This window comes from Loxodonta africana, chromosome 21 (assembly GCF_030014295.1).
Source record: "Loxodonta africana isolate mLoxAfr1 chromosome 21, mLoxAfr1.hap2, whole genome shotgun sequence".
Taxonomy (NCBI): domain Eukaryota; kingdom Metazoa; phylum Chordata; class Mammalia; order Proboscidea; family Elephantidae; genus Loxodonta; species Loxodonta africana.
The window spans coordinates 33,308,768-33,330,757 of NC_087362.1; the positions used below are offsets into that span (position 1 = coordinate 33,308,768).

Sequence of the window (21,990 nt, forward strand, 5' to 3'; positions counted from 1 at the left end):
CTAATTAACATGCACCGCCATTCTGAGAAGTACCCATCCCTTGAAAGAAGCCCAATAAATATTCATTACTCTATTGTCTCTACCGAACCCATATAAGCCCTAGCATTGCTTCCTTTTTTGAGTCAGCCTTTTGGAGAGGCTTAGATCCCTGCTGACTCCTTTTGCTTGACTCAAGCAAAATAAAGCTTGCTGAAGATTAAGTTTGTCTTTCGTGTGTATTCTTACTCAGGAAAAGACAAGGACCCTTTGTGTCAGCTTGGCGATTAGTAACACTACTGAGCTTTGGAACACTTGCCCCAGCAGGGCAGATGTGGGCATGAGGCCCGAGAAGCCAAGAAATCAGGAAGCAGAAGCTGAAGAGACAAAGAACACAAGAAGCCGACCTGCCTCAGACTCAAAAGGTATAGCCAGGACCTCTGGGATTTCAAAGCGTAGAGCCATGGCCTCTGGTGTTTCCATGGGTGGAGCTGCCACTCAGATGGGCTAGGAGAATGTTGCACCTAAAGCCAAGAGAGCACAGTTGCTGTCCCAGTGGGCCTGGAAGGCGGAACTGAAGCCCGAGGCTGAGAGGCCTCCACTCAGAATCCGCAGAGTGTGGCCAATACCTAGAGGCTAGAGGGCAGGGTTATTGTGTAAATCATCTCAGAGAACAGAGGATTATTTTCAAAGCCTTGAGGGCTAATGTAATGTGTTCTGCTGGCTTGTTTGATGCCTGTTATCCCTGCTTTTCCTCCAATTTCTCCCATTCGTAATGGAAATGTCTAGCTTGTGCCTGTTCTGCCATTGTACCTCTGGAAGCAGATAACTTGTATTCTAGATTTCACATTGAGGAAGAATTTTTGGATTTGGGACTTAGAGTTGATTTAAGACTTTTGCTATAATATGATGGGATGAATATGTTTTGCATGTTGCAAGAATGTGATTTTGGGGGGGCCAAAGTGTGAGATGTCATGGATTGAATTATGTCCCCCCAAAAATGTGTGTATCAACTTGGTTAGGCCATGATTCCCAGTATTCTGTGGTTGTATTCCATTTTGTGATTGTAATTTTATGTTGAGAGGATTAGGGTGGGATTGTAACACCACCCTTACTCAGGTCACCTCCCTGATCCAATGTAAAGGGAGTTTCCCAGGGGTGTGGCCTGCACCACCTTTTATCTCTCAAGAGATAAAAGGAAAAGGAAGCAAGCAGAAAGTTGGGGACCTCATACCACCGAGAAAGCAGTGGTGAGAGCAGAGCATATCCTTTGGACCCAGGGTCCCTGCGCCTGAGAAGCTCTTTGACCAGGGGAAGACTGATGACAAGGACCTTGCTCCAGAGCCGACAGAGAGAGAAAGCTTTCCCCTGGAGCTAATGCTGTAAATTTGGACTTCTAGCTACTAGACTGTGGGAAAACGCATTTCTCTTTGTTAAAACCATCCCCTTGTGGTATTTCTGTTATAGCAGCACTAGATGACTAAGACATTCATAATATCCTTTTTTGTCCTTCACCATTACCTCTTCTTCCTTCCCAGAATGTAAATAACATGCTGGATGTGAAGCTGTCATCTTGAAACCATAAGGACAAATGCCACATAATAAGGGTGGCAAAGTAGGAGGTGGGAAAGCCTGGTCATCTATGACCCCCCTGGGGCACTGTACCCTGGTACTGCCTACTTTAGAAATTCTTGTGCAAGAAAAATATGCCACTGTGGTTGAGTTTCTGTTACATGCAGCCAAATGCATTCCTACCTGATACTTTGACAAATATTAATTGAATTAGAATTTGAGAACCTGCAAGTAATTGAAAGGGATGTGTGCTCATTAAATGAGATGGTGTATGCTCAGCTCCTAACCAGTTCTTGGCACATAGAGGCACTTAGCACAGTGGATTCCTTTGCTATCTTCTGTATCAGGCAGTGGCGGCATTGGCCCTACCCTGGTGAAAGTGGGGTGGAAGGAAAGCATCCTTTGGACTTCAGCCACTACTGGTATAGGAAGGTGAAAGCAGGTCAGCCGGGCACCCACTTGCTGACAACCTGGCCTGCTCCCCTGCAGTGTGGTAGCAGCCAGGGCACACAGGGAGGCTTTTCTCCAACTCGGAGCCAGGGGCTGCCAGAGGGAATTGGTTTAAGGGTCTGTCTCCCTGGTTCTTGGATGAAGGCTGCCACCAGTTCAGTTGGCCAAGATGAAAGGGTAAAAGGAATGCTGCGAGGTTTTCAAAACCCATGCCTTCTGTGCCAAATTTATTTACTTTTTAAGGATCTAAAAGATTTTTTAAGCCCTAGTGGCAGTCTAGGACAGGTTTTGGTTTGGCAGAAAAAATTCAAAGGAAGGTGGATAAACAAACAAACAAAAAAACCCAGTAAAACTTAACAGTTTCAGGACCACCTACATGGTTGCAGAGGTTATTTATTTTTCCTTTTCCAGAATGAAGTTGCCACGGTTTGAGGATCCATGGAGAGCTCCTTGCCACCCCTTACTGGCTCCTAAGGGCAGACTGGGTGGGACAGAGGAGGGAAAGGAGGGTCTAAGCTGAGAGTCAGAATCAGGGAAGGGGTCTAAAAGTTGATCTAGTCCAACATGTCTAGTCTGCCATTATCCAGATTTTTTTCAGCTTCTGCTTGTACTCTCCCAGGGATGCGGAGCTCACTCTCTAGTCATATAGGCCGTTTCATCTTTGGGCAGCTCTGCATATTAGGAAGTTCTTTACTGTATTTGGTTGAAATCTGCCTTTCTGTGACATGCACCCACTGGAATTAGTTCTACATTACAAAATCGTAACAAGAACTATAGTGATAGTAACCATGTGTGGCAGCTGTTAAGTGCATACCATGTGCTGAGTATTTCTCATGTTTGATCTCATTTAATCATCCTAACCACCCGATGGAGCAGACACGCCACACAGATGATGAGAGAGGGCATTGGTAGAATTCTCAGCTTCCATGTGGAAGACCCGGGTTCAATTCCCAGCCAATGAACCTCGAGCACAGCCACCACCTGTCTGTCAGTGGAGGCCTGACTATTGCTATGATGCTGAACAGGTCTCAGGGGAGCTTCCAAACTAAGATAGATCAGGAAGAAAGGCCTGGCAATCTGCCTCCAAAAATCAGCCAAAGAAAACCCTGTGGATCATAACAGTTCAATCTGCAACATATCACGCAGGACTGGGCAGCGTTCCATCGGCGTGGGGTAGCGACTCAAAGGCAGCTAACAGCGACAAAACTCCCACTTGTCTGGGGAAGGTCTTGGGAAGGCTTCAGAAAAGAGCACAGTCGTTAGCATATTCTTGCAGACCCAACTTTCCTGGTAGAAGTGGCACAAACAAGATAGGGAAGAGCCTGTGACGAGGTTTTAAATGTTCTGTTTCATAAATTCTTCAGACTTGTCCATAAAAGATTTGTTCCAGAAACTTTTTAGAAATCAAACCATTTTTATTGAAACAACAGCAACAACATGACCCCTGTTCACGCCAAGCACAAAAACATTTACAATAAATTTTGTACATAGGAAGTAATAAAAACACACCATTTTTCATAGAAAAAAGCACACACGTAAGCTGCGGGCTGAATGAGCCTACAGACAATGTGAAAACTCAGCACACATTTGAGAACACGACAGGGCAAAGAGCAAAAAGAAACCCAAACTCTTCATTTTGGGGGCAGGAGACCTAAATGACCCCCTGCTGGTTGACGCATTGTGTTAGTAAACATCATGCAATGGGCTTGTCAGACACAAAATAGAGGTGGTCCCTGTGTAGAAGGGCTTTATAATTTGTAGTCTTTTTTCCATTTTGAGGACCAGCAATCAAGAAGAAAAATGGTTCCAGTTTCAAAATGATTTAAAAAAGCCTCAAGATCCGGTTCTGTTAGACGGGCCAGGTTCACGATGCATTAAGGAGCCTGGGGAGTTCCTGCATGGTCCAAACAGTAAACACACCGGGCTCCTAACCAAAAGGTTGGAAGCTCGAGTCCACCCAGAGGTGCCTTGGGAGAAAGGCCTGGTGATTTACTTCTGAAAAACCAGCCACTGAAAACCTTGTGGGGCACAGCCCCACTCTGCCACTCCTACGGGCTCCATGAGCAGGAGGCCAGGTGACAGCAACGGGTGCTTTAAGGAACCAGGAACTTTGTTTTCAAATAATGGGAGTCAACTCACAATGGAAGTTTCTGGTTCTTCCTCTGATGGGATGCCTCAGAAACAAACCCACAGAAATTCCCTGCATCTGATCACTAATTCTAAAAACCCAACTAGGGAATCCGATCTACTTTGTTGTCTCAACCCAGCCACCGCCACGATCAACCAGTGACGAAGCCATGTGTCCAGCAGCACACCTCGCATCTACAAGTTTCCATACAGTGCTCACTAGACTAGTACCTGTCAGGCTGACCGAATTCTTTCTCCTTGACCTCTGAGGTTGCATACTCACCTACTATGAACTAAGCAAAATATGGTCCTGCTAATTTTACCTTCTATGAAGAGTTTAATTGCTTTTTAAAAAAACAAAACAAAAAACTATTTACCTTCAGATTCTGTATGAATTAAGAACACAGTGAACTGACCCACACCTTCATTCCCCAGGTAAGGTTCCTTGTCCACGTGATCTCAGATTTTTGCTTTCTGCTAGTTCCTTTGCCTTAGAAATATTTTGACGGGAAGTGAAATCCAGTTTGAAACTGGCTTTCACAAAAGTGACATATTGGCCAACCTGGTGGTGGAAGAATGGAATTTTACCTTCTGCAAAGAAATGCTATTTACAAAAGAGTATTTCATTTCGCTGTGGGCTTTAAGTCTGGGCTGGTGAAGAACTCTTATAAAGTGACAGAAGCCAGCTAGCACCACAGTCCTTGGAGCCCGGGAATGGTTGGCAAAAGCTGTCCCACAAAAACAGGAAGAGAAACCCTCCTGGTGTGTTAGACTCTATCGTTATTACACCGTGAACAGTTTCATAGCCACAGGCTGCCGCTCCTCCCAGGCCACTAACCTCGGGGAGGAACGTTCCAAGGAATCTATTTTCTCCACGACTAAAAAACAGATCACCCGCCAGAGGGAGAGTCTGCACGGTTGTCATCTGTGAAAAAGCAGCCACAGAGCAGCCCTTCTTTGGCTGTCCTCTGCGGAGTCACCAGTTGAGAAAACGCAGGCTTTAAAAGGAGTCGATTGCAAAGCAAAGCCCTGGGTGGGAAATACGCCGTACACACAAATCTGGTGGGGTGGGGCATGAGCCACAACGGGGAGAGGGCAAAGAAAGGATCCTGGTTTCTCAGTCCTCCACGGGACCAAAGGTCACGGCAGCAAACAGACGGGCCACGTGAACGAAGGAGACGACACAGACAAGATAAATCTCTGGAGTTACTGCTGAACTCTAAATAAACCAGCACTGCTGTATATATAACTAACCTGCCGTGGACTCGGCAGGGCACCAGCAAGGACACGTGCCAGGGCAGGAGCTGAAGTCTTGCTCCCCGAGCCCTCTCGTTCCTGCTGTTTGTCTGACCAGCAAACATGAAGCCCATTTTTCTCCATTGATAGGGACGGACTGGAATTTTTATTTTTAAATAACCACCTTCGACTCCATTCCTGAAACTCTCTCTCCTCTTCCTCAGTGTGCCCCATTCCACACCCATGAAGGCCTCAAATTTTTGAGCTCCAAACCCTTGGCTGTCTCGGCAGGTTTGAAATCTCTCCCCACCCACAAAAGAACAACACATGGGAAGGAGCATCTCGGGCAACTGTTCCTTTAAGAGATGGGCGCCCCAGACCTCAGCAGGACTTGTCGCCAGTTGTCCAGCCAACACACCAAGGATGCTGTCTCTCCACGGGGATGAGATGAGATGTCAGCCTCACCAAAGGCCACAGAGAGGAGCCCCCATGTGGCACTGAGCCCCACGCTAAGAAAGTTTCCCAACTCTCCACACCCCACCCCCACCCCCCAAATGACAACAGAAAAAGCAAAACCCCAAAGCTCTCCTGAAGATACCCCCTGCCCCCCCGGCGCTGGAGGTTTACTGCCTGACTGCAAAGATCCGGAAGGCCTTTCCATCTCGAGGGGTCCGCAAGCTGCAAAAGAAGGAAAGAATATGTTGTGGGGAAGACCTGGGAGGCCTTCCACAGGGACTCCCTTGGGTTGGGAAGGGAGAGCGGAGTATGGGGCGGTGGCCCTGGTGGCCCCTCTTGCAGTAGATGCACGTGGTCAAGGGACACTTCCGGCAGCTACTGGAAACAGAGCCAGCACTGAATTAGAAGCGGCTGGCAAATGACATTTTCTTTGCAAATGTGCCTCAGTCTGAATCTAGGTCAGAGTCGTTAAGTTATTTTCTTTTAACTCAGGGATTTACTGGCCCCAGTCTGTCTGAATTGACTCACCCTCTAAGACTTCTCCCTGGTTTTTGCTACCACCTGTCAACCCAAATAGCGGCCATCTGGTGGACAGATTAATGGGGTGGTGTTACAATAATAAGGAGCCCTGGTGGCGCAGTGGTTAAGAGCTGGGCTGCTAACAGAAGGGTTGGTGGTTTGATCCCACCAGCCATTCCTCGGTGAAGCCAGTCTGCTTCGGTGAAGATTTACAACCTTGGAAACTTTATGGGGCAGTTGTATTCCGTCCTGTAGGGTCATTATGAGTTGGAATCGACTGGATGGCAATTAGGTTTTTATGATGCTAATGCTGATGCTAGTGCGATTTGGAGAGAGCACGCTGAGGGAGCTGAGGGACGTGGTTCAGTGCCCAGCGCTGTGCTGAGTGCTTCATGTGCATTTCCATCTTCCTCCTGAGGGGGCCTCTGTTATTATCCTAGATCCCCATTCTACAGGTGAAGAAATGGAGGCATAGAGAAATTCAGTGACTTATCCAAGGTCTCACTGATCGTAGAAACTACCCTGTCCCGATAGAAGTTAAATCCTTCAGCTAACTGAAAACTTCTTAAAATGATTTTACTGACGTATAACCAGTTGCCTTTGAGTTGATTCCAACTCATGGCAACACCATGTGTGTCAAGAGTAGAACTATGCTCCACAGGGTTTTCAATGGCTGTTTTTTCAGAAGTAGATCGCCAGGCCTTTCTTCTGAGGTGCCTCTAGGTAGACTCAAACCACCAACCTTTTGGCTAGCAGTCGAGTGCACTAACTATTTGCACCACCCAGGGACTCCTTATTGAGGTGTGACATACCATAAAACTCATTATACAATTCAATGATTTTTGGTAATTTTATAGGGTTGTGCAGCCATCTCCACAATCCAGTCTTAGACCATTTCCATTCCCCGAGAAGATCCCTTGTGCCCATACACAAGCAAATCCCCCACCCAGCCTCTGCCAACTTCTAATCTACTTCTGGTCTCTACGCATTTGCCTATTGTGGACACTTCATGTAAACGGTTCGTACAGCATGTGGCCTTCTGTATCTGGCTTCTTTCACTCAACGTCATGTTTTTGAGGTTCATCATGTTGAAGTATGTATCAGTACTTCATTCCTTTTTATGGTTGAATACTATTCCATTTGTATGGATAGACCACATTTTATTTATTCATCCATTTATCAGTTGATATGAATATTCACATACAAATCTTTGTGTGAACATATATTTCCATTTCTCTTGGATCGATACCTAGGAGTGGAATTGCTGGATTGTATGTTAAGCCTTCTTTTAAAACTGCCAAACTATATTCCGAAGTGGCTGCACCATTTTACAGTCTCACCAGCAATGCATGAGGGTCCTAGCATCTCCACATCCTCCCCAACATTTGTCATTGTCTGTCTTATAGCCATTCCAGTGGGTGTGAATTGGAATCTCATTGTGGCCTGAATTTGAATTTCCTAATGACTAATTACATCGAGCATCTTTTCATGTGCTTCTTAGACATTTGTGTACCTTCATTGGTGAAATGTCTATTCAAATCTTTGTCCTAGTTCTTAATTAGGTTGTTTGCCTTCTTACTATTGAGTTGTAAGAGGTTATATAAGTATATATACATATATATATATATTCTAGAAAGCCTTTTATCAGATTTAAAAAAAAAAAACCGAACCCATTACCGTGGAGTCAATTCCAACTCATAGTGACCCTATAGGACAGAGTAGAACTGCCCCATACGGCTTCCAAGGAGTGACTGGTGGATTTGAACTGCTGGCCGTTTGGTTAGCAGCCAATCTCTTAACCACTACTGCCACCAGGGGTCCGTTATCACATATACAATTTGCAAATATTTTGTCCCAGTGTGTGACCAGTCTTTTCATCTTCTTAATGGTGTCTTTGGAAGCACAAAAGTTTTCAGTTTTGGTTTAGTCCAACTTATCACTTTCTTCTTTCATAAATTGTGCTTCTGGTGTCATATCTAAGAAACCATTGCCTAATCCAAGGTCATGAAGATTTATACCCATTTTCTTCTTTATAGTTGTAGCTCTTATATTTAGGTCTTTGATTTAAATTTTTATATGGTGTGAGGTAGGGTACAACTTCATTCTTTTGCATGTGGAGATCCAGTTGTCCCAGCACCATTTGTCAAAAAGACTATTCTTTCCCCATTGAATGGCCTTGGTACCCTTGTTGAAAATCAGTTCACTATAAATATGAGGGTTTATTTCTAGACTCTCAGTTATGTTCCATTAATCTGTATGTCTACCCTTATGCCAGTACAACTGCCTTGATTACTGTAGCTTTATAGTAAGTTTTGAAATTGGGAAGTGTGAATCCTCCAACTTTGCTCCTCTTGCTGTTGCAGGCACATAGTCTTCCAGACCACCAGTGAGATGCAGGGGCTCCTCACGGTCCACTCTGGCCATCTCATTCTCTAGATCTCTCTGTTCAATTTCTGACTAACCTCTCAGTCTGTTGATTGCCCCAACCATGATCACAACCTCAGTCTAGCAGTGACATTGGCTTTCCCAATTTGTTCACCACTGGGGTCGCTACTGTTTCTGACAATGTCCGGAAATGTGGCATTTTTCCATGCTTCCTCCAGATCAAGTTAGCCCCCACCAACAGCAAAGCTGCTGGTTTTCACAGGTAGAATTGCCAGCCAGTGGAGCTGAAGGGGGTGGGGAGAAAGAGAGAAGCTCCAGGGGAAAATGCTACAGTCTCCCTCTGTTCTTACCTGACCTCCAGCCCTCCTCCCCAGAGGTATCCTATGCGTGTGTAAGCAGTTGCATGTTTTTCCCCCACCCATTTTCACACAAATGCTCTATACATACTCCCCCACACCTTACTTCCCTCCACCCCTTAATAATATATCTTGGAATGTGTTTCCTTTTTACACACAAAGAGCCTCCTCACTCTTTATTTGGCTGCATAGTATTCCATAGTATTAAAGTACTGTTATGGATTGAATTATGTCCCCCCAAAAGATATGTTGAAGTCCCAACCTCTGGTACCTATGAGTGTGACCTTGTTTGGAAACAGGGTCTTTGAAGATGTTATCGGTTAACATGAAGTCATAACAGAGTAACCAAAAAAACCAAACCCGTTGCCACTGAGTCAATTCTAACTCATAGCGACCCTATAGGACAGAGTAGAACTGCCCCAGGGGGTTTCCAAGGAGCTCCTGGTGGATTCAAACTGCCGACCTTTTGGTTAGCAACCGTAGCTCTTAACCACTACACCACCAGGGTTGATTAAGGTGGGGTGCTAATCCCATCAGAGTGTTGTCTTATAAAAGAAAACAGGTCCACGGAGAGACAGAGAAAGGGCAGCCATGTGACAATGGAGGCAGATGCAAGCTAAGGAACACCAAGGATTGCTAGGAACCACAACACTAGGAGAGAGGCATGGAATAGGTTCTCTCAAAGCCTCTGGAAGGAATCAACACGGCTGATACCCTGATCTGGACTATTGCCCTCCAGACCTGTGAGACAATACATTTCTGTTCTTTAAAGCCACCGCTTGGTAGTATTTTGTTAAGTCAGCCCTAGGAGACTGACAAGTACTATAATTTATTTAACTGGTTCCCTCTTGATAGATATTTCGGTGCTTCTAATCTATCGTTTTTGCAAACAATGCTTTAGAGGATAACTTTGTTTGTGGGCCTTCTGCCATCTGTACAAGTATGCTTATGGACAAGTTCCTAGGAGTAGAATTTATGGATCAAAGGATATATGCATTTGTAATTGTGACAGCTTTCAAACTGCTCTCCCTGAAGGCTATGCCAGTTGACCCTCGAGACTGCCTGTTTCCCGGGACTTGCTGGCTTAGGTGTTACTTAGCTTTTGCTCTCAGCCAATCTAAGGTAGAAATGCGATTCTGGTAGAGCTTTAATTTGCATTTATCCCGTTAGGAAGGAGTCTGCCTGTGAGTCCCGCAGCCCCACAATGACTTACAAACATGGCTTTTTCTAGGTCCACAGCCCTGGCCCTCTCTGCTTGCTCCGTAAACTCAGCAGTTCTGAGACAGGCTGCTTGAATTCCTGCTTGTTTTCCCCCTTTCCCCATGGCAGCTGTGTGCTTTTGGCTACCCTGGAATTGAACTTTGTAAATGTGTATCAGATGGGAGCGCACAGTGAGATGGAACTGTGAAGAAATCCAAGAGCCAAGACACACGCAAAAGGCTCAGCCACAGGTGGCCTCTGGGGCCAAGAGGGAGGAAGAGAGAGAGGCTGTCCTGGGGCTGGGGTTGTCCCTGCCGCCCTGCTGGTTTCTGGAAAGCCCAGATTCCAAGGCCCTCCTCAAGGCTTGGGGGTGCAAGATTTCCCTGAATTTGCTGCCTAAACCAATAGTCTGGGAGAACCAGAGCCACATGGCACCCTGCAACTCCACGTGGTGGGCAAGTCAGGAAAATGACCTGTGTTTTGTGTCTTCTCTGACTTAGTACAAGGACAAGGAAAGAAGGAAGGGAGGGGAAAGGGAAGAAGGAAAGAAGTAAAAGGGAGGGCGGAGGGAAGAGGGGAGAAAGGATGGAAGGGAAGGGAAGGGGAGGGAGGAAGGAAGGAAGGAAGAAGGGAAGGGGAAGAAAGAAAGAAAGGAAAGGAGGGACAGAAGGGAGGGAGAGAAGGGGAGGGGAGGAAGGAAGAGGGAGGGGAAGGAAAGACGAGAAGGAAGGAAGTTCCCAGAACACAGATCTGTTTGAGGTGAACTGTGACAAAGGTGCTCTAGGAAATGACAATGACCACAGCCTCAGGTGTGGCACCCAACCCAGCCCTGGTTAGTAACGTCCGTCCTTCCAATGGCACTCAGCGTGCCTGCTGGGACACTGACACTCACTCTCTATGCCCAGCGGCCCCGCCAGCACACACACACTGCATGCATGCATGCCAACGCTGCCTCCATTCTCCACTGTCTTCCCTCACTCATTCCCACGGCCCCCATGAGATCTGCACTGTCCTCCCTCCCCCGGGTGAGGAACCCAAGTCTTGGAAAGGTGATGCGATTTGCTCCAGCCACTCACTAGGTCTGGGTGCAGCAGAATGGGTGCCCAGGTCTGTACAGTGTGACCGTGGGGGTCTCCTACCATTTTCTTGCATGGACTGGTGATGACACCCTGGGTGACATCAGCCAACCCCAGACCATGGTGGGAGTGTAGACACAGCTCATCGGGGGCAGGAGGCAGCAGACTCAAGAAGCGCCACATGCACAAGGCAGTGTCCTAGATGGAGGCCAGCCTCCTCCCTGAAGGCTTACCTTTCCTGTCTGGAGCTCTAGGAGGGCCCAGCTATACAGGCCGACAGGGCCTCTGCCAAATACAGGCAGTGGGATGGGCTCCTGGCCAAAGTCTCCTTCCAACAGGCTGGGAGCTGGCTTGGTTTCCAGTCTCTCCTTGGAGGAGATAACCAATGTGGTGGAAAGAGTCCACCCAACCTGCTGCATGACATTGGGCGTGTCTCTGGCCCTCTCTGTGCCTCAGTTTCCTCACAGTAAGCAGGGTCCAGTCCCTGCCAGCTCAGACACTCCAAGGGTACCTCTCCAATGTCATCTTCCTGCCCTACCCAACGGGCCAGGGCTCAGAGCCGACTTCACATCCGGCCCAGGCCTATCTTGTCCCCACTTCAGGGAACATTGCTCTGTGGGTTTCATGCAGGGTGGAGGGTCAGGGAGTGATTTACGGCTCTCTAAAGCTCCTCAGAAGCACGGGCTCCCTCCTTCCCCTCAGAGGAAGCATGTGCCATTGGCACCACATGACACAGTGGATTAAAGAGAGCAGACCAGACTGGGGCAGACAGGCAGCCATCAGTCCAGGAGCACTGCGACCCTGTCCCAGGAGGACCGAAGAGTTCCACAAGCTGGATCTCTCCCCGTGGGGTCCCGGAACTCAGCATTAAAAGGATAGATGGAGAGGGACACCTGTGAGCTTTTCTGGCTTTTTAAAGAGTGCAACTTCTTTTTTAGTATTCAGAAATGTCCTATAGGTGTTTCTACACATATATCTGCATATGTCTATGAACACACACACTCACAGACATGTATCCTTTTTTAAAGGATTCCAACCCTGTTCTTCCCAAGTCTCACCCTCTACTGATCTTTCAGGAAAATTCAGGACTCAGACATGGGTTCAGATCTCAGTTCTAGGACCTTGAGCTGCTTATTTCTCTGAGCCTCAGTTTCCACATCTGTAAAATGGCACCTACTTCTTAGAGATATCATAAAAAGTCAATGAGGTTATCTATAGAAAGCATCTGGTATAAGACCTACCACTCAGCAGGTGCTGCATCCCCGTTAGCCATGAATACCATCGTTACTATTATCAGGCTTAAACCTCAGCCAGTCAGGGACCCTCTCTGTGCACTGTTTCTCTCATCAGAAACATGAGGACGAATACCATCCTCTGAGGCCAGCCCAGTGCTGGCACACTGCGCACAGGGTGATGAATGGATTAAAGCCGAAACCCAAGGAAACTGTCAGATGGCTTCATCTTAGTTTGTGAAACAGACAATATTTTCCAGAGGAAAGAGTTTCAGAACAATGTGTATAATATGATCTCCATTTTGATTTTCATGAGTTTGGATACGCACAGGAGAAAAGCCTGGAAAAGTTATCAATGAGCTGGTCATGGAGGGCACCTAGGGCATAGACAAGAAGCCTGTGGGGACTCTATTTTCTGCTCTCTAGACTAATTGCTTAGATAATAAGTGTGTATTTCCTTATACTGAATATCCTTTAAGTTAGAAACAAGCATGCCTTCGCACTGTCAGCTTCACTCCGACTCCCTCTGGGGAAGGGTCTGTGTCCCAAGCCCAGTAATGTGTCTGGGATGAGGAAGTCAGGGGTGCTAGTTCTGATCTGGAAGCTGGAGCAGATGGACAGTGTTCAAGTACCAGCCCTGCCCCTTGTTGGCTGGGTGACCTTGAGCAAGTCACTTCACCTCTCTGTACCTCCCTTTCCTCATTGATAAAATGGGGGTGATGACAGTCCCCATTCACAGGGCTGTTCTGTGTACAAATCTTAGAACAGTAGGAAATGGGTGGAAGGAGGGAAACCCACCCTTTTTTCTTCCTGTGGCTCTTTGCACAGCAGCCTTGGCCCAGCCCCGCCTGGGGGAGCATGCAAAGCTCATTGGATCTGGAACAACACTGCAACATTTTCTGCTTCTCAGAGTTTCTGGACACACAGGTTTTCAGACACCCAACCCTTGCTGTTGCCTAGACCTGCGCTGTCCAATATGGCAGCCACCAGCCACTCATGGCTTCTGAGCACTTGCAGTGTGGCTCGGCCAAGTTAAACTGGACTGCAGGTGTAAAACACATACAAGATTTCTAAGGTTTAAGACCAAAAAACGAATGTAAAATCTCTCATTAATCATTTTTTATATTGATTACATATTGAAATACTATTTTGGATCTATTGGGCTCAGTAAAATATGTTCTAAAATTCCGTTTCTGTTTCCTTTTATTTTGGTGACTAGAAACTTTAGAATTGCATATGTGGCTCACATTAGATTTCTGTTGGACATGGTACACTTGACTATAAGCCCTTTGAGGACCGCTGCTGGGTCCCCAGTGCCTAGGATAGTGCTGGCACACAGGAGTTGCCCCATAAATGTTAGCTGAATGAACTCACTATTCAGATGAAAGTCTACCTGCATATACTTCTGTATATAGGTATACTTTTAAAACCAAGAATGTTATGTCACTGTTGGTATATTTCCCAACTTCCTTATGAAATCTGTCTTTTAAAAAAAAGGGCCTGGTCTAAGGAAACATCTTGAACTGATGCACAGCCAGATGTCCAGCTTCTTCCTGAGAACATTCGGACAAACCCCAACACTGAAGGCTCTCCCAATACCTTCTCCCTCCTTTGCTATCCTTGGTGAGTGTGTCAGAGAAGGAGCCCATTCGTGTTTGTTCCGATTCTGTATGGCTACCTTTCAACACTTTCAGGAAATCCTCTTCTAGAAAAAGATTATTGCCAAACCAAATCCACTCTGAAAGCAGAACCAACTTTTGACCCTTTCTGCTGAGAATTCTGTTCAGGAGGATTTTTTGTTTGTTTGTTTGCTTGAAGGAGTCACTGAATTTAAAACATAGTTTGCTGGGAACCAGTCAGAGTGAGCCCAGCACCCACACCTCCCTTGGGAGCAGTCCGTACCCAATCAGGGTCCAAGCAGCCATTTTGGGACAGAGTCACCCTCTGGCCCCAGGGCCCGGTTCCCAGAGTCTCCTAATGGGAACAGGCTCCAGGGAGGTTTCTCAGCAGAGAGGTGTGCCAAGGCTCTTCTACACAAGGGAGGGGATGGGACACGGCCACACCCAAGGCATCTCTCCAGGCTCCTCTGCTGGAGTTTTTTCTGCCTGGAGGCCCCTCCTGACAGTGAGGTTGTGCCCTACTGGATGTGCTTTTAGCTCCCTATGCCCTGCTGTCATTACCTCTACATTGTCTGCCCTCATTCAATGGTCTAAGTTCCATGAGAGCAGAGACTGGCTGTGGGGTTCCTGCGGGACTGGGTGCCTGGAATGTTATAGGGGTCATTAGTGTATGATGGATGGGTGGATCGGTGGGTGGGTGGGTGGATGAATGGATGGATGGATGGATACGTGGGTGGGTGGGCGGGTGGGCGGACGGACGGACAGATGGAGATGGATGGGTAGGTGGGTGGGTGGATGGGTGGATGGGTGGGTGGATGGATGGATGGGTGGGTGGATGGATGGATGGATGGATGGATGGATGGATGGATGGATGGATGGATGGATGGATAGGGGAGCATGGGTTGGAGGATGGATGGATGGATGAGTGAGGGTTGGAGGAAGGGTGCAAGGATGAAAGAATGAAATCTTATAAGGTGCCTTGTCCCTTGTCCCGAAAAAGAATTTATTTAGGCCATTTCTTATGCTCAAGTACTTGACCCTCCATGAAAAGAACCCAACTACCTGAGGTTTGGAGCAGACTTTAGAAGTTATGATACAGCACCAAGGGCCCCCAGATCTTATTAGACACTTAACAGGAGCCACTGGGTAAACACTTTGCACACATGACTTCATTTAATCCTCACGGCAACCCATTTTACAGGGAAGAGACTGAGGCTCAGAGAGACTGTGCCAGCCCAAGGTCACCCAGCTAGCAAACAGTGGAACAGGGTCCCAAATGCCACCAGGTTCTGTGCGTCCTTCCAGCCTGGCCTATGTGTGGCAGAAGGGTTCCTTCCTCTTCCTTCCTTATATGTAGACTGGACTTGATCCTTGTTACTTGGGCTTGGCCATCTCTGCACCCACAGGTCCCAGCACAGGTCCTGATACACCACAAGTGCTTAATAAATAGTTAGTAAATGGATGGCTCTTAATAACAAAATACAGAATCATATATAGCGCTGTGGTCACCCTTGCATCGTCTTTATAATAGCAGTTCTCGCACTTGAGCTGCATCAGTACCCTCTGGAGGACGTATGAAACATAGATGGCCAGGCCCACGCCCAGAGCATCTGATTCTGTAGGTCTGGGGTAGGGCCTGAGAATCTGCATTTCTAACAAGTTCCCAGTTGATTCCAGTGCTGCTGGTCTGGGGACCCCACCCTGAGAACTGCTGCCTTACCACCACCCTAGGAGATACCCACCAAAACCCACTGCCATTGAGTTGATTTGGACTCACAGAAACCCTGTAGGACAGAGTAGAACTGCCCTATTGGTTTTCCAAGGCTGTAATCTTTTTTTTTTTTTTAATTGTACTTTAGATGAAGATTTACAGAACAAACTAGTTTCTCATCAAACAGTTAATACACATATTGTTTTATGACATTGGTTAACAACCCCACGACATGTCAACACTCTCCCTTCTCCACTTTGGGTTCCCTGTTACCAGCTTTCCTGTTCCCTCTTCCCTTCTAGTCCTTGCCTGTGGGCTGGCGTGCCCCTTTAGTCTCGTTTCGTTTTATGGGCCTGTCCAGTCTTTGGCTGAAGGGTGAACCTCAGGAGTGACCTCATTACTGAGCTGAAACAGTATCCGGGGGCCGTACTCTTGGGGTTTCTCCAGTCTCTGTCAGACCAATAAGTCTGGTCTTTTTTGTGAGTTAGAAGTTTGTTCTACATTTTCCTCTAGCTCTGTCTGGGACCCTCTATTGTGATCCCTGTCAAAGCAGTCAGTGGTGGTAGCGGGACACTATCTAGTTGCACTACACTCAGTCTGGTGGAGGCCCAAGGCTGTAAATCTGTACGGAAGCAGACTGCCACATCTTTCTTGTGAAGCAGCTGGTAGGTTTGAACCAGCAACCTTTTGGTTAACAGCCGAGCCTTTTAACAACTGCGCCACCAGGGCTACTCTATGAGATAGGTAATATTATTTTCCCTTTTACAGATGAGGAAACTGAGGCACAGAAGAGGGAATTAACTAGTTCAAGTACTATCATTGACTCCACACCCAGAACTCATGAAGGTAGAACCAGAAAAGCAAGGGAAGCAAAGTCTTAACGGGGAGTGCTGTGGAGGATCCCAGAAATCTTTTTTCAGTGATGAAGCCAGCATTGGCGACAGGGAGCCCCTGGGTGATGCAAATGGTTAAGGCAGTCAGCTGCCAACCAAATGGTTGACGGATGGAGTCCACCCAGAGGCGCCTCGGAAGAAAGGCCTGGTGATCTACTTCCAAAAACTCAGCCACTGACAACCCTACGGAGCGCAGTTCTACTCTGACACGCGTGGGGTCGCCGTGAGCTGGAGTTGGCGCTGCGGCAACTGGTATTGTTGATGTTCGTGCAGGGGAGGGGCTGCCTGGAGACCAGTCAGCACGGACAATGACAGAGGCAACTCAGGTCCCGTAGGACGAGTGAGAAAGAACAACAGACCCCTGCGGGTGGGACTGAGAGTGAGAGAGAAGCAGCCTCAAGGGCCTCCTCTGGGTCACCTGCCTTCCCGACACCCACCTGAGGGGCCAGACAATGAGATCCTTGTCCTCCATTGCACAGGGAAACTGTGCTGATGTTCTCAGCAGTAAGACAGCCAAGAGAACAGAGCCCAGCCCAGCACATCTCAGGAAGATGACTTTCTCTTAAAATGGGTAAAAAGAGCTCACCAAATGAGTGTCCAGGGATTTCTTTCCAGCCTGGCCAGGAAATTCCACCTAATCAGCTGTTTCACTTCCCTCCAATTAAATCAGTGGAATTTCCTTTCATTAAGCTGTTCCCAAACAAAGGTTGCAAATGCTGAAGAGAAAAATGCAAAAGCTGTCCACTCAGGCTGCTGGAGGCTGGTGGCAGAGTTCCGGGGCAGGAAGCCCTTAACCCACCCTTGGAAGCAATAAATGCCATCTGTGCATGACTTGATTCTGCAGCGTCCTCACACAGAGTTACAGTAATACATAGAATGGCCCCAGGGGCTGGGAGGGCAGGACTAGGGACGCCCCCATGAAGCCATCCAGGCTGCAGCTTCAGGGGCCTTTGACATCTTGTATTCTTAATTTCACCTTCCTTTTCTAAAGAGGGGAACCCTGGTGGTGTAGTGGTTAAGTGCTACGTCTGCTAACCAAAGAGTTGGCAGTTCAAATCCGCCAGGCACGTCTTGGAAACTCTATGGGGTAGTTCTACTCTGTCTTATGGGGTCGCTATGAGTTGGAATCAACTCAACGGCCATGGGTTTGGTTTGGTTTTTCTATAGAGGGCCCCTCAAATATAAAACCTTCAGGCCCTTCATAACCTGGGTCTGTCCCTGGATGGGTGTGATAATCACTCGTATTTTACAGATGAAGGAACTGAGACTTGGAAAGGTGGTGCCTTGTTTGGCCATAGGCCCTGGGCCCCTGAACTCCAAGGCCTGTGAGTTTTGCTCCCGTGGACAACAGCGATACTTGTGAGAATGAGTGGTGTGTACCAGAAATGGACTGGCAGCCTGAACCAGGGCTGGGTGCTTTCTGAAGAACATTCCAGAAAGGCATACCCAAAACCCTGGAAGTCTGCACAGGCTTTCAAACAGAAATTTTACTTCTAGTGATTTCAGAAAACTGTCATAGTTGTGTATAGACATTCACTGGCAAGGCTGTTCGTCTTGGAGATGACTATTCCGCCAAAGAATGGAAAGGAACCCAAACGGCCAGCAATTATGCGAAGGGCTGCACATTCGTTTGATGCAATTCTATGCATTAAAAATGGCATTATGGGAGTAGATTTCAAGAGCAAAGGGGAAAACTTTATGATCTATAAGTGAAAATACAGAGTAATGAACATAGTCTTCATTTACTGAGGGCTTATTACTGTTAGACACCAGGTTATGCATTATCTCAATTCACCCTCCCAACATCCCCACGAGATAGGGGCAGTTATTTTCCCCAAATCACAGATGCGAAAACTGAGGCTCAGAGAAATGGAGTAACTTGCTCAAGGTTACAAAGCTTGTAAGAGGCAGGGTCCAGGTCTGTTGGACCCCTGATTCTCTGCTCTCATTCTGTAGTCATTATAATTTGATCCTCTTTGTTTTTGTAAAAAAAAAAAAAGTACACACACTTTAAGGCCTGGAAGGATACACACCAAAATCTCATAGCAGTTCCCTTGGCTAATGGGTTATGGGTTGTTTTCATTTGTGCTTATCTAATGTTTCTCAATTTTCTACAAAAACATGCATTCAAAACAGAAAGAGAAAAGTTTCTATTTTCAAGAAAGAAAGGAAGTGAAGAGAAAACCATTGGCTTGCCCTGGTTGTCTGGAGAGAACCAGTCGGAACCTACCCGATTGTATTGTAAAGGTAACATCATGGGTGCCCTCCCACCCCAAGTCCCCAGAGTAGCCACCACTGGCTGCCGTGGGTGCCCAGAATCAGACCCCGCCCTACCTTTCTGACTGAACACCGTTCCTGAGTGAGCCCACGTAGTTCTTCTTCTTGTCGACGGGCATCACGTCCACGTAGCCCCCGCTCTCGTCCCTGATGACGCCTGCGTGCACCGCTGTCATGCAGATGCTGGAAGTCTGAGAAAGCAGGAGGAGCTCTGATCAGTGTCAACCCTGACTGCATCACCTGGGTGGTGGGGTGTGGACCATGTCGGCCCCTAGAAATAACCATGGCTACTGTGGTAGGCTGAATTGTGTCCTCCAAAAAGACATGTCCAAGTCCTAACCCCCCAGTGCCAGTGGATGTGACCTCACTTGGAAAAAGGGACTTTGCAGATGTAATTGAGGTAAAGATCTTGAGATGAAGTCTTCCTGGATTGGAGTGGGCCCTAAATCCCAGGGTAAGAGTCCTTATAAGAGAAAAGCAGAGGGAGGGTTGAGACTGAGACTCAGAGAGGAAGACCTTGTGAAGATGGAGGCAGGGATTGGAGTGTGATGGGAGTCCCTGGGTGCTGCAAACAGTTAACGTGTTTGGCTGCTAAGCAAAAGGTTGGAAATGTGAGTCCACTCAGAGGTACCTTGGTAAAAAGGTCTGGCAATCTATTTCCAAAATCTTAGCCATCAAAAACCTTACTCTGACATACATGGGGTTACCATGACTTGGAGTCGACTCAGTGGCAACTGGTGGTTTAAGTTTGATGACTTGAACTTGTACAGGAAATAGAATTTCAAGGGGAATTGCTCCACTGACATTTTGACAACATGCTTGACCAGGCTTCTTCAAAAACAAACAGATAAGGACAGGGGTTCTCGGCCCCAGACTGTGGGTGTTCGTGAGGCCTGAGGCTGCCAGCAGAGCCGTGCGCATCTATAGGTTCTGCACAGACTTCCCTTCCCTGATCTTAGTGCTGGAATCCTATGTCTGGGAAGCCCTCAGTCCCAGGCACACAGGACAGCTGTCTGCGCCACTGTAAGAATGGCATGGGAGGGTGGGGAGAGGAGGGGGGCGGCATCTGACCTCCTTAACTTCACAAGGGAGACAGAGAATCAAGATCAACAGCCCAAGCCTGATTTCTATGAGGTGGAGGTGAGACATGCTTCGTCTCTCAGCCATCTTTACCAATTCTAACACCAACTGTCCTTCCCACAGTGCTCTCTACATCTCTGCTAGGTTCGATAATTCATTGTAATGGCCACACAGAACTCACAGAAAATACAATTATGGGGATTATTAGGGAAGTAACAGTTATAACCCAGGCTCAGGAATGCTTAGGATACAGTTCTTCCATCAGGACAGCCTCTTCTCAGCCGTGTCTACAGGCAGGTCTCCCTGGCCCTCAGCCCTTTGGCCTGGCCTCTACCCTGCTTGGGCAAGTGTTACAAAGCTCTTTTAGCTCTGCTGACAAGTGCCCAGAGGCACCCTGCTCAGCCGGGAAGCCTCAGCCCAAAGGTGCTCAGCTCTAGTTCCATGGGTCAGCAAACCTCACTCTTCCAAATGCCCACAGCACCCTACACCACCAGCAAGCGTCCTGTCTAAAGGCGCTCAGCTTTCTTGCTCTGTGGGCTGTGGGCCTGGGAGCCCACTACACAGTCTCCTGCTTCTCCTTGTTCTGCTGCCTCTGCTGCTGCCGTTTGTCTGCTATTGCTTCTCTCCATCTTGCCATTTTTGGTGTTACAGCTCTGTCTCCTGGGTCCAGGAGGGTCTCAACACAGGGATCCCAGGTCCAAAGGATGCACTCTGCTCCTGGCTCTTCTTCCTTGGTGGTGGTAAGATCCTCTTTTCTCACTTCTGGGATGGTTTGTTTTAAGCCTAGCAGGATGACAAAACTGACCAATCCCCTTGATGGGCCACAATTACCATATCTGCACAGTCTCACCCAATCACTTGGGTGGGAGTTACAAGACCATGGCAAGAAAGACCACACAAAAATGATGCATCACACTGCAACCATAAAGCCTTTTCTTAGAGAAAGGATCCACACCTTTCCAATTCTCAAAGGGGTTCATGTCCCCAAAAGGTTAAGAGGCAGTGGCTCCACATCCATCTCAAAGAGAAGCAAGGAGATCAGCTAATTCATCTCAGAATTCCTCTCAGATCGCTGTTAGCGGGAGAGTTTTATAAATGGGCACAAACACGCTTACTGTTCATACAGACGAGGTAGGGATTGGTCCCCTAGACTGAGAGTCAGCATTTGTCTCTAAGCTCTATGTTAGTCCTCCCCTCCACTCTGAGGGTTTCTGGACACCAGTGAAGCAGGAGCTTTCTGTGATAACATCAGGTTGTGGGCTGTGAGTCTGAGAACCTCACCATGCCCAGATCTTTCTTGGTTATCAACGTACACACAGTACACCCTGGTGCCAGCAAGGCTTTCTTCCTCTTTCTCCCTTCTGCCCACACCGCTCCTCTTGCCAAGCTTCTGTAGGAGGAACAAGGTGTCCACTGGAGGTTTGTTAACACCTAATGTCAGCAAGAACAATGATGGGGCCCAGGGTCTGGCCTCAGAGAAGCTGGAAGCCAATCCTGCCTCCACCACTTACTTGTTGCCTACGACCTTTTTTAATTCCCAAGCCTCTATTTCCTCAATGTCAAGTGGGGATTATCATAGTAACATTTTTCAGCGTTAGCCACACCAGACCCTGGTCTAAGCATTTCGCAGATACGGATACAGTCATCAAAAAAAATCCAAACCCGTCATCATCACGTTGACTCTGACTCATGGCAACCCCATGTTTGTGTGAGTAGAACTGTGCTCCGTAGGGTTTTCAGAGGCTGATTTTTCTGAAGTAGGTTGCCAGGCCTTTCTTTCCAAGTGCCTCCGGGCGGACTTGAACAGCCAACATTTCGGTTCACA

General features: G+C 47.5%; 1 protein-coding gene across 2 annotated transcripts in view; it reads right to left on the minus strand.

Moving 5' to 3' along the window:
* Positions 1–3,392: 3,392 nt before the first annotated feature.
* CRISPLD2 (cysteine rich secretory protein LCCL domain containing 2) overlaps positions 3,393–21,990 on the minus strand; it is a 71,441-nt gene continuing 52,843 nt past the window's right edge. For both annotated transcript variants that reach the window (XM_010597822.3, XM_010597820.3), the window contains exons 14-15: positions 19,143–19,276; positions 3,393–6,039 (exon numbers count right to left, since the gene is read on the minus strand). In XM_010597822.3, coding sequence (XP_010596124.1) covers positions 5,985–6,039; positions 19,143–19,276 — 189 coding nt within the window. In that variant the 3' untranslated portion in view covers positions 3,393–5,984. The remainder of the gene's footprint in view (positions 6,040–19,142; positions 19,277–21,990) is intronic.